This window comes from Sphaerodactylus townsendi, linkage group LG06, assembly GCF_021028975.2.
Source record: "Sphaerodactylus townsendi isolate TG3544 linkage group LG06, MPM_Stown_v2.3, whole genome shotgun sequence".
Classification (NCBI taxonomy): domain Eukaryota; kingdom Metazoa; phylum Chordata; class Lepidosauria; order Squamata; family Sphaerodactylidae; genus Sphaerodactylus; species Sphaerodactylus townsendi.
The window spans coordinates 101355246-101367909 of NC_059430.1; the positions used below are offsets into that span (position 1 = coordinate 101355246).

At 42.5% G+C, this 12664-nt stretch overlaps 1 protein-coding gene across 3 annotated transcripts in view; it reads right to left on the reverse strand.

Annotated features, from left to right (window-relative positions):
* Positions 1–5400: 5400 nt before the first annotated feature.
* Positions 5401–12664, reverse strand: part of KPNA6 (karyopherin subunit alpha 6) — a 32065-nt gene continuing 24801 nt past the window's right edge. For all 3 annotated transcript variants that reach the window (XM_048500554.1, XM_048500555.1, XM_048500556.1), the window contains exons 7-14: positions 11961–12049; positions 10877–10976; positions 9822–9985; positions 9188–9266; positions 8226–8351; positions 7905–8032; positions 7399–7577; positions 5401–7264 (exon numbers count right to left, since the gene is read on the reverse strand). In XM_048500554.1, the coding sequence (XP_048356511.1) occupies positions 7077–7264; positions 7399–7577; positions 7905–8032; positions 8226–8351; positions 9188–9266; positions 9822–9985; positions 10877–10976; positions 11961–12049 (1053 nt within the window). In that variant the 3' untranslated portion in view covers positions 5401–7076. The remainder of the gene's footprint in view (positions 7265–7398; positions 7578–7904; positions 8033–8225; positions 8352–9187; positions 9267–9821; positions 9986–10876; positions 10977–11960; positions 12050–12664) is intronic.

The following is a 12664-nucleotide window of genomic DNA, read 5'->3' on the forward strand; positions in this document are numbered from 1 at the left end:
GCTCTGTTTCAACTAACCAGCTACGGCCTCCCTTGAGTAAGGGAGACTCACTGTTCATCATATAAATTTGACAAAATTAAAAAGATAGCTGGCAGGTCAGTTACCTTTAAAGAGAAACTGCTGTTCAGATAACCATTTTACCATGGCTTATTGTTCATGTGTGGCTCACCCCACCATCTGGAGCTCAGATTTATTCCACATAAGATTTTTTTCAAACTTGCTTAACTTGCAATATTCCCCTGTAAATATTTACTGCTCTTTTCAATACAGTAATATTTCTGCTTAAAAGTTGACAAATCAGGGTATATTGGTGACACCTAATCAATGCTGATATTGTAGTATTTGAATACTACATTTTGCCTACCCAACCCTAGGGTGGAATTATAAAAAATCACTATCAGATGTTGAGCGTCTGGCCAACAACCCGACCCCTTAAAACCCCAATCACTATGGAAACAACAAAAAGAACTTCAAGTATTTCTGGTAAACCAGGCTGGAGTTCGGAGTCATGTTGCATGGGAAGAGGCTGAAACACTCGCCCAAGACCAGAAATGCTGGAGAGCACTTATTGCCCAATATGCTACTCAGCATGATGGATTTGATGACAACGAATATCACGTTTCAGCAATTCCATCCTCAGCTGTGAGCATAGCAGGGTATTTAAAATTATGGCAAACACATTCAATGTAAATTGGTAAATGATGGATCTAATTCAGTTTATATGCTACTGATGCTAACAGATTTCCAATGTCCAACATAGTCCAGGTATTGTGAGTAGTTCATTGGAAGCTCCAGTCTCATTTTTTCATTCATCTGGAAATATGGCAGTTCCACTTAATGGAAAAGGAAACACTTTATTATGGCTTTAGCTCACCCTTCCTCTTGGGAGCCCATTGCAGCACCCTGTGGGTCTCTATTTTATCCTTGCAACAACTGAAGTATATTAGGTTAAGAGAGAATGACTGTTCCAAAACTGACTTAAAATGTTTCACAGCAGGCAGGGATGTAAACCCAGGTCTCCACAGGACTGGCCCAGCACTCAAGTTGCTACACTGGTTATCTCTGGCACACAATAAAATCAACTGTGTGTAGGAACTTTAAGTGGGTTTAAGATGTATTTCTTACATTTGGCTATCTGGAATAGGGAGATATGTGTCAGCACTGTAGTACGTTCAGAATGTAGAAATAACTTATAATTGCATACAGATGAGAAACCTGAAAGATTCCAGCATGCTTCTGCATAGACCATGTACTCATCCACAATCAGCTGAAAGTTTAGGATGCCTAAATCCTATGGAAACTAATGAAGCAAATTAAGACATAGTTCTTTGTTCCATCACTGTCAATAACTAACTTCAGTTGCATTAGGTCCACGCAGTAAAGTACTAGGCCACTGCTGTAGTTAAATTGCTAAGTGTGAACCAATTGAAGCTGATTCCCAACAAGATGGAAGTAATGCTGATTGGGAAGGCTGAGGCTTTGGCCACTGTACAACCCCCTTTCAGTGGGGTTCAGCTAGTTAAGAGATGGGGTTATACTGGATCCAGCATTACTGTTGGAGAAGCAAGTTTATACAACTGAAAAATCTTTTTCTGTTAGCTTTGTATAGTCCAAAAGATGGCATCCTACCTTAATTAGGCCATTCTGACCACCTGGATTCATACCATGGTAAATTCAAGAATAACTACATGGGTTGGTCCTTGAAGTCACCCCAGGGACTCAAGTTGGTAAAGACTGCTGCAGCTCAAGTTATTATCAGGAATTTGGTGAAGTGTATTAACCCCTTCTGCAATCACTCCATTAACTGCCTATGAGTTACTGGGTTCAAGGCACTGCCTGTCACATATGAAGCCCTTCATAGCCTTAAAACCACAAATTTGCAGGACTGCCTTTTCTCTTATGTATCACCATGACAACGTTGATAATCTGAGCACGGCCCCCTGGGACTGCAAGATCAAATGCCCATATATAAGCATTCTTTGTTGCGTCCTCACTGTCATTCCACAAACTACATAAAACAGAATAGTTCAGGAGAAAAATTTTCATTAAGAGGGCTATAACAAAATGGTTCAGGAAGACACTCTTATAAAGGGAACTGGATTGTGGACGGTATAGTTCATATTACTTGTTTGCTGTACGTATTCTCCAATCCCCACTGCATTGTTTTTTATTGATCCAATACCATCTCTGCACAGTTTAATATATGTCTCATACTTTATGTGCTTCAGATTTCTGTAATTCTAGTTCTTTCACATTGATTGCATCAACTTACATTGTAATCTGCCTTGAGTCTTGGTGAGAAAGGCAGATAATACGGAAAACAAACTTGGTGCACCAGGGATGAAAATCAATATAATTTACAAAGTTTCAGACAAAGATTACGCGAAACCGGGTTTGATTCCCAGCTCTGCCGCCTGAGCTGTGGAGGCTGATCTGGGGAATTCAGGTTAGCCTGTACACTCCCACACACGCCAGCTGGGTGACCTTGGGCTAGTCACAGCTTCTCGGAGCTCTCTCAGCCCCCACCCACCTCACAGGGTGTTTGTTGTGAGGGGGGAAGGGCAAGGAGATTGTCAGCCCCTTTGAGTCTCCTGCAGGAGAGAAAGGGGGGGTATAAATCCACACTCTTCTTCTTCTTCTTCTTCACTAACTGAAGCTGCAGCATTTTATTTATATATTCAAATGGCTGAAAGTAGGCTTACAAGCTTCCAGGTCAGGAGTGGGATGGGGAGAAGGGGAGGATTCTTTTGGAATTAAAGCTGCTCTCTAGACTATGGAGATCAGTTCCCCCGGAAAACATAGCAGCTTTGGAGGTTGAACTGAGGAATCATATCTCTGCCGAGTCCTGGCAACCCTAGTCATGAGCCTAGTTAGGTGTTGAGGAAAACGTAATAGGCTTCCGTTCAAAATAACAGAATGCACAAATGTAAATCCTTCCTCCCATGCTTAACATCTTCTCATAATCTGGGAGAATTTTAATGCAAAGGGGACTGGAAAATGTGATGCACTGTAAGTATAACTGCATTAATAGGACTTTGAAACTTTCACAAAGAGCCATTTCCAGGACTCCACATGAACTGTTGTTGGTGTGGAAATATTCAAAGAGGAACGTCTTCCTCCAGACCATAAAATTTAGCACAGTATATTTGCTAATAACTTTTTCTGTGATGTTTGTAGAGTGGGAAATTATTCATTCAATGAACACATGAATATGTTCAAGCAGTAATTAAAAACAGACAATGCTTTAGATCTGGGGTGCTTTTTTGTTTTTGAATTGTAATTCTCATTTGGCACTGGAGTCCCCAAGAGAGAGACTAGGAGAAAAAAAAACTAGCCTTTTTCCAGGTATCCATGGCCAAACACAGCCTAGATTAAGAATTCAAATTGTTAATTTGCTCTTACTCAGAAATTAAAGCAGCCCAAATAGCCCAGCTTAGTCTAAACTTGTCAGAGCTTAAATGGTTAATACTTATATGAGATATCGCAAAGGAAGGCTGGGGTTGCTATGCAGAGGACAGCAACAGCAAACCACCTCTGCTTGTCTCTTACCAGATGGGTGGTAAGAACCTGTGGATGGGTTCACCATGAGTCAGTGCCATGTTTTTCAGATGCTGAAGCCTGATTTAAAGTTAATGGCAAAGGCATTCAACAGCTGGGCCATTCCCATGATGACTCTGTTAAACTGGACGGGGATACCTGCCATGTAGCTGAATTGCATGGGCGGCAGCAGCTCAGTTAAAAGATAATAGGGGGGAGCACAAAAGAAGAATGCTTTTGTTTTTGCCAATGGCACATTTAAATCAGGTCTAAACATTATGCTATAACGAAGACCAATGTTATCTCCAGCCAGAAATCAACATGCTAATCTTGGAGGATCGATTTAGACAAACTCCTGAAAGCTGAGTTTAAGGAAAAGTTAACAGTTCTTTATAGACTTTCTATGTTCATATATGGCTTTATGAACCTATAACATATATGGCCCTAACAAATTTTCCTCAACTTTAGGATCTTCCCCAAAATTAAGGAACACAACTAATTTTTCAGTTTTCACGATATTATATTTTTAATTAGCAGACAAGAGGCACTTACCGTATATACTCACATATTAAGTCGAATTTTTCAGCACATTTTTTGTGCCGAAAAAGCCCCCCTCGACTTATACGCAAGTGAAGTGTATTTTAAAAAATATTTTAGGGTTTTTACTTTGTCGGCCTTTAGGGGGTGCAGTTTTTAGGCTAGTGACACCAAAATTTCAGGGTATCATCAGGTGACACTCCTGATGATACCAGCCAGGTTTGGTGAAGTTTGGTTCAGAGAGTCCAAAGAGGCCACCCATCCCCCATTGTTTCCAATGGGAGCTAATAGTAGGTGGGGCTACATTTTGAGGGTCCATAACTTTGGACCCCTTGAACCAAACTTCACTAAACCTGGGTGGCATCATCAGGAGGCTCTCCTAAAGATACTCTGAAATGTTGGTACTGCTAACATAAACATTCCTTCCCTGACAGGCACCCTCAAATTTTCCCCAGATTCTCCCTTTAAATCACCCCCACCCCTTCTGAGTGGATTTAAAGGGAGAATCAGGGCTTACAGAGCTAGTTTACTGTTTTTATTTGAAACAAATATTCAAAAACATTTAACCTACTAATGTCTCAATGAATATAATGTTATTGGCATCTATTTTTATTTTTGAAATTTCCCAGTAGCTGCTGCATTTCCCACCCTCGACTTACACGCTAGTCAATAAGTTTTCCCAGTTTTTTGTGGTAAAATAAAGTGCCTCGACTTATATGCAGGTTGACTTATACACAAGTATGGTAATTGACTGAAGAAAATACCAGGCAACAAAATGAAATTGATAGACGCAATGGCATTTGAGATTTGTTGAGCCCTAACCTATCTAAAGCTAAAGTTTGTGGTGAATGATCGTTCTCTTACCTAAAGGATCCTGAAAGAGGGGCTTGAGCCCTGCAACATCTTACCAAATGATATTTCCCAGGATTTTTTAGAAGCAGCAGTGACATTTCATACAAAAACAACAGTCTATAGTACAGATAGCCCCAAACTTTAAAAGTGAAACCATGAAATCCTGTGCAGAGTTACTCCAGTCTAAGCTCACTGAAGACAGTGGAATTAGACTGCAGTAACTCCGCAAAGGATTGTACTATAAGTGTACGAGTCAGTTCTGTGCAACTGTCAAAGCTAACACAAATGCAAATACTTTAGTGGGTTAAACTGCAAACTCCGGTAGAGAAACTGCATACCTTAATCAAGTCATGCACAGCCTAATCTATAGACCCTACCGCACAGGGCTCGTGAGAGACAGTTTTTCTCGCTGAAGGGCTAGATACCAGTGTCCACATTGCGAGGGGGAGAAAAAAAAAACTTTCACTCCAGGCGTTATCTGGTTTGCAGTCATTGAATGCACAGATGTAGTTTATTAACTTCCTTGGCATTTTTTTTCTAAACAATGAGAAGAGTAAATCTGTTACAAAATACAGCCAAAGGCTTCACCTCCAATTTCATATCTACTTGAATGTCTGTACTAGAAGGCTTTGGGAACCCTGAATCCAGACCTTGGAAAGCAAGAAGGGGAATATGTGCATACAGTAAGGTTCTATTAAGACACCTGAAGGGGTCTCTTCCCCTACCCCAGAAATAAATTTATGGATTGCCTGATGCGGCTAACATCCAGCCTTATCCAAGTAGCTCTGCCCAGTAATAAGAATTCAATCAAGCAAGTGTTTCATACCGTACATACATGAGAAGCACAGCCATGTTTCTGGGCAGGACTGCTACACAGTACCCCATTTCTCTTATAAGAATTTTATAATTCCCCTGCTTCTGAAGACCAGATTAGACAAATATCTATGTGTATATAATATATAAAAAATACAGAACTTTGACTTCTTCATTTAGAAGTAAATGTACACAATATAGTTGTGAGCAGGAGGTAATTCTGAGAGAAACAGGCCACTTGGCTATTTGAATTAACAGAGTAAATTATGCCACCGAGTGTAACTAATATCACTCTCCCCAAGAAAAAAAAATCACGTCTGTCCCCATTACAACTGTCCAAGGGTATGGGGAGGTGGGGGGGGGGGGGGAACGACATGAACTGCTCCTCCCCCCCAAAAAAGAGAGCTTCCATAAGTTTTGAATTTTTTTTCTTCAAGTAAAGATGTAAGATGGGGTTTCTTCCACCAGTTTTCAACACTTCAGTCAGTAGCAAATGTAAGTGAAGCCTACCTTCACGGTAGTTGTGCTTCAAGTCCTTTTATCATGCACCTCTCCCTCATAGGGGACCTTTATGGGCTGGAGGGGACAGGGCTTGCTGCTTTGAACAATTCAAAAATTCCCCACCACCACCAAGGATAAAGTCTTGTGAACATGTGATGGGGTATGATGGGAGTTGTCCAACTTTTCCTGCATCGGATGTTTTTAACAGTGGGGCAGGAGGAAGAAAATTGTGGCCATCACCAGGCCCACATCACTTGAAAGGTGCTGTTTGGCAAGAAGGTTTTCCAACAAAAAAAAAAGTGAGGGCCAAAGCAGTACTTTTGGCAGATTAAGGAGTCTTTAATAAAAATTAACATGTGCAAAAAAGTATTTTTAAATAGTTGAGCCCAAAGCGTCCAGGGTTAGACTCCTCGGCTCCAGTGTGTGTCTTTTTGCCTTCTCCCAATGAAGAGTGTCATCTCTCGAGTACCCAAGTGAAGAGTCACAACATTTGAGGAAAAGCCACCACAGAAAAGGGGGGGAACACATGTGCTAGAAGGTGCAACGCGAATATACACCTCTTCTTTCATCCACCTCAGCCCCTGCTTTTGATACACCGTGGAGCAGCAAAAGAAAAGATATATTTACTGTGTGTGTAAGAATCTCTCTTCCTCATGAGAGCAAAGCATTACTGCCAGGTGTTGGTGAAGGAGAAAGCCATTTGTAACCGATGGAGTTGGCGCTTTACAGCCTTGCGCTCTGCAGACAAGAGATCGGGGGCTAGGAGACAGAAGGCTCTCCGTGGTTAACTTCCCAGCAAAGTTACGGTGTTTCCCCCCATATACACTCAGCACATGTTATAGCTGGAAGCCTTCCATGGGGGCCTCGGGTTGCTGGAAGATGAACTGCTGCTGGTTCTCATCTACCTGGGGAGCCAAAGCGGAGTCATCGTCCTCAATACCAAAATAGTGCTCAATCAGGTCAAAGGCCTTCTGGTAGATCTCTTGGTTTTCATGGCTCTGGAGGAACTCTATTTTATCCAAGCCTGGAGAAGAAACACATTTTTGCCCCCACAATTACTGAAAAATATTCACAGATTAGGATATAGTCACGTAAACGCTCTTTTAAAGTAAAGAAATTCAACATGGCCACCAATTTCACACCCACTCTCAGGCTTACCATATGCTTCCTCAATGAGGCTACAGTAAGGGTTGATGCCAGTGCTGCTCTGCTTGGCCTCTTGCTCACCCAGTCGCAAAATGTTCTCCAAGCCATTGAGAGCCACTTGAACAATCTTGGAGTCCATGACTGTCAAGAGGTCACAGAGTGGCTTGATGCAGCCCAGATTTACCAAATACCTGGAGAGAGAGGGATACCACATGTAGATCAGAGCCCTAACATTTAAATATTGCCTGTCAGCCATTCATTAAGTTCCTACATTGAAAAACATGCCAATGACGTGACAAAAATAGAAATTACATGGCCAACAGGCTAGATAAATCCCACAAGTTTAAAAAGCCAGTAAAATTGAAGCACTGAAGCTACTGGAGGGGGAAAGAATCCAGATGTCAAATTTATGTTTCTGAACTTGATACATCCCAGGTTTATTTTTTATGGAACTGTTGGAAACACAGAACAGTATCCATAGCTCAAAAATGTTGACCGGAAAAGACCTGCCAACTTACTTGATCTGCTCTGGGGTTCCACCAGATGTAGCATTTGTGATTGCCCATGCAGCCTCTTTCCGTGTCCGGAATTCAGCCTTTTGCAAAATCTCAATCAGCACTGGGAAAATGTTGGCATCTATGACAGCCTAGAGCAGGATGGGAGGAAGAAAATACATTACACCCCCGTACTGATGAACTTACTGCTCCCTCCATGCTATCCATCCACCAGGCCCGCTGCATATCAAAACATTCCATTGTCTTCTCTTGCTGTAGGCTGCCCTGCATAAAACTTGGGACTACCAGCCCCATGGAATTTTTGTCTCACATGTGAAGTTGTACCTGTATTTGAGCTCTGTTCCCTGCTGTGACATTGGAGATCGTCCAGCAGGCTTCTTTCCGGATGGATTCTTTGGGGCTGCTGAGCAGATGAAGGAGGCAAGGCAGAGCTGAGCAATTCAGAATCACCTAAGAAAGGAAAGCCATGATTATCTAGAAGATTGTTCTCCTAACCTACCCACACAGCACAAAGCACCTTCTCCCAGCACTTGGAAACAAAGACGTTTGCAGTATTTGCAACCAATTCCAGGTGCAAGAGACATTTCCCTATTCCCTCTATTATTCAGAGCCATCCCCTGAAATTAAGACAGCATCCCTCTTCACAATAGAGGGGTGTCTGATGGCATTTGCACAGCTTCTTACAGACGCCCAAACTGAATTATTCTCCTTGATCATTGCCAAGTTGCAGAACAAGACATTTGTACCACATTAACTTGGAAGGAAGATTATCCTGAAAGTAAGACCACCCCCAAAGTGAATGTTATGCATAAAGGCAGAGGATGCAAAAGTTTTTTTTAAACCTTGTAAAAAAGCAGCTATATATATATATATATATTGTTAAAAAGTAATCGAAATACAATAAACAGAGACTACAGTAGTAAATAATTACTTTCACTGTTTTGCACCTCATTACACTTTAACTGTTCCCATAGTACTGAATCATAATGTTTCATATTTATTAAAGCAACAGGCTGGCTTTTTAATCACCCCTCCCCCACCCATCAGTAGACCTATTAAAGCAAAGGCTCAGATTAACTGACCAACAGGCAGCAAAACCTGTGTCACAGTGTCACTTTTACTGCCACTGCGGCAAGCTTTGTCTAAAGAAGGGGGCCAATCTATGGCACCCCAGATGTTCATGGACTACAATTCCCATCAGCCCCTGCTGGCATGGTCAATGTACACATGCCCAGCGGAGGACAATTCCCATCTCTTTATTAGAAAGCCAAAGCAAGTTGACTCACCTGAGTCTGGATGTCATCCCCTGTCACAATATTGCCAACAGCTCGCAGAGCTGGGGAAGCCACCTTGTAATCCGTATGCCTGTGAGGGAAGAACAGAACATAGCCATTGCACCCCTGCATCATAAGGAACACTTCATTGTTATTAGAACTCATCTTACCTCCTCAACAAAATAAAAAATGTCTGATAAATTGTGCCAGTATAGATCCTTCCCATTCTATTCTACGGGGCACTGGTGTGGTTGGCAACTGAAAACAGCAATATACCTTGAAATGTTCAAGTTAGGCACAGCAACAGGATGCCAAGTTGCACAGAAGGAAAGCTGAACTTTGGTTTACTATGTCCACACCCAACTATGCCTAATGCTGCCTTGAGCTAAGAGGAAAGGCAGGGTATAAACCATAATAAATACACTCTGTCCAATGAACTAAGGGATTTGCAGAATGCAACATCGTGCCTTTATACACTGTGTCTTTACACTGCCCGACGCTTCTGTACTGAGATTCGCCTCCCATCTACAAAACTTGCATTTAGATCTCTAACTGGGCCAATGACTCCACTTAGGCTCCATGTTGGGGATGCTACCCTAAGGGGTAAAGGACTAATTCCAACTTCCTTCACAGGCTGGACACTTACATTAGCAACTCCACCAGTCGGCGACATACCCCAGAGTCTATTACAGCCTGGATTTTCTCATTAGGGCCATCTGATAGGTAGGAGAGCGCCCAGCATGCATCTGCCAGCAAGTCTGAGTCGCTGCTGAAGAGTAAGCGTGACAAGACAGGCAAACAGGACGACACCTACCAAGAAGTACAAGCACAGCAGAAAGTTAGTAAGGATCCCGTAAGATGAAAGAATAAGGGCTGATGACCAGCAGTGCATGTGTACAGCAAAGATTTACACACACCCAAAAGTTTTCGTATACAGGTGTCCCATTTAACAGAAATTAAAATCCATGGGTTTGCAGCGTTGATTGCGTTAATGGTTCCAGATGCAAGTCCCTTAAGGCTGGATACTACTTTTCTGCACAAAGGGAGAAAAAGCAAGCCCCTCTGGCTTCAATACTGCTCCCATCATCCCTCCACTAGTATGACAGCATAGAAGTGTACTGCGCAGGGTAGTCATGTTCCTGAGTGGTGCTAGCCCAAACAGAGATGGAGCGAACTTCTACCTAAAGAGGCTACACTATGTTTAGGGATGTGCTTTATAAAGTGAACAGGACTGCAGACTGCACCACTGGGTAATGCTTGTATTATCTGTTGCTGCATGTATCATCCTATTCCTACTGCACTGTTTCCTGCTTGTGTAATTCCATGTTCTGCATTAAGACTATAACTGTCCAATTTTTTTTGCATTGTGCAAACTTTCATAGCCCTAGTCCAACTGCATTGCTTACTAGACATGTCATCCTCCCACAGTTGAGTCACACTGTATAATCTTCTTCAATCGCTGTGGGAATTGTAGACTATAAACAAACTAAATTAAGGATGAAATAAAATTTCTTCCAGACGTGTTCATTCACTGCAGAGATTTTTTTTTACATAGGGTTAGAGTTAAGTAATATGAACCCTACAGCCCTGCACTTTAAATATGAAGCAGTATAATCCAGAATTGTTCTGTCTTGTTCTGCAGGTAAGGCTGAAATGTCTGGGGCAAGGGAGAAGGAAGTGATACACTTTCTTACATCTTACCTTTTCAAATTCAGGGGGTGGGTTCTTCCCTCTGCACAAATTCGACAAAGCCCAAACAGCATTTCGTGTCATTGTCAACCGGGTTGATTTTGTGAGGAGCCTAAGAAATATGCAAAATAAGTTTCACTCTCTTTGGCTGCACCTGTTTTTCCTGACAGCTGCCGTTTATTGTTATCAGACTGACTGTTCATTCCCACAGCATCAGAATTAAATCCATTAATTCTGCATATAATTTCACAATTCAGGATTTCACACCCTGCACAGCCATTTGGGATGAACCGGAATAGCTTTATTTCAAAGCTCAAGTGGATTTGACACTGAAGCCTCCAACAAACCAAGATAAAATATCTACTGCATTGTAGTTGACACTTATAAGGTTATTCTTTTTTATTTCACTTTCCCCTACAAGAGAGCTCAGATGAGTTAAATGGAATACAACATTTTCTCATCACTGCACAGCAAAGTGGCTCCATTCACAGGTAGAGGGATTTGCCCTACAAAGCCACCCCATAAGCTTCAAGGCACCTTAAGGGAATGGGGAATTTGAACCTGTTAACCTTTCTAAAAGAGGTGGGTTTCAATCACCATTTTCCAAAGAACGGAGATCTGTTTGCAGGAAAGGACAAGAGGCCTTCTAGATCCCCCCAGATAGAGGAGATCTCCCAGACTCACACCCCCAGACTCTTCAGATTAACTTGCCTTTTGCTAGACCAGTGTGCCACAAGCGAGCACTAACAAGGTGTGCCGCAAAAAAGATGCCTGTAGAACGATTACAAGTCAATCAAGCAAGAGTCAAGTTGCACATTACAGAATAACCTGTGTCCCCAACCAGACATCCCTAGCTGGTTTGGTCTGGGAAAAATCCCTTTCAAGTTCTCAGCAAGGCAATTAGTAAGAACCCTTGTAAAGAAAAACTATTGGGTCTACACAGAGTTCACTCCAGCCAATGAAATGTTTCCCACTCAATGCCATGGAAGCAGCGGAATGGAAGCACACACAAAGATGTAACCCCTGGGTCAGGACAAATGGCATGCAGTTTGGAAGACTCCTGGTGTTTCTATCCCATGCCTCAAAGACTACTCACAACAACAAAGGGGGAAGGATGTCACAGTTCAGGACGTAGTCGCGACAAGCAGAGCTGTCTCCAGCAATGTTCCCCAGCGCCCAAACAGCCTGGAAGAAGAGCAGGAGCTTCAGCATTCAGCCCTTGGATGGAGGGGAGAGGAGGCAACGGTGGAGAAGAAAGCCATTCTCTGGGCCACTCATTAGCAACCACCCCAAGACTCTACCAGCTTATGTCAGCTTTCTGTCTATGGTAACTAACAAAGAAAAGTCCTTTACGAACTCCATCCTCTGTACCTGAAATCAACCCCACAGCCCTACAGAAAGCTAATGCTAAAGTTTGGCCTGCTAGCAGCAGGAAATCCACCTGTAACTCCTTTTTTTTCATCCCATCACTGAAGTGGCCCCGCCTTCAGTGTTTTCTTGCCTCTCCATCTCCTCTGAATCTCTACATACACCAAGCATTAGTGATGTATGTGGCAAAGGGCCCACTTCCTGCCAACACCTAGGCACTAGCCTATCATTTCCCTGTCACAAAAACTGTACTGCGTCAATATCCGTTGCTGTTACATCTGCCCTGAGCAGTTAGAATGCCTGAAAATTCTATGATACTATTTCAGCTCAGCCAATGGCACACTTTTGGGCTGGAAGATTCACAGCTTTTCTTCATTTAAACAACATTTCACAACCAGCAGTCTGACAAGGGAAGACATCTGGCCGAGGCGA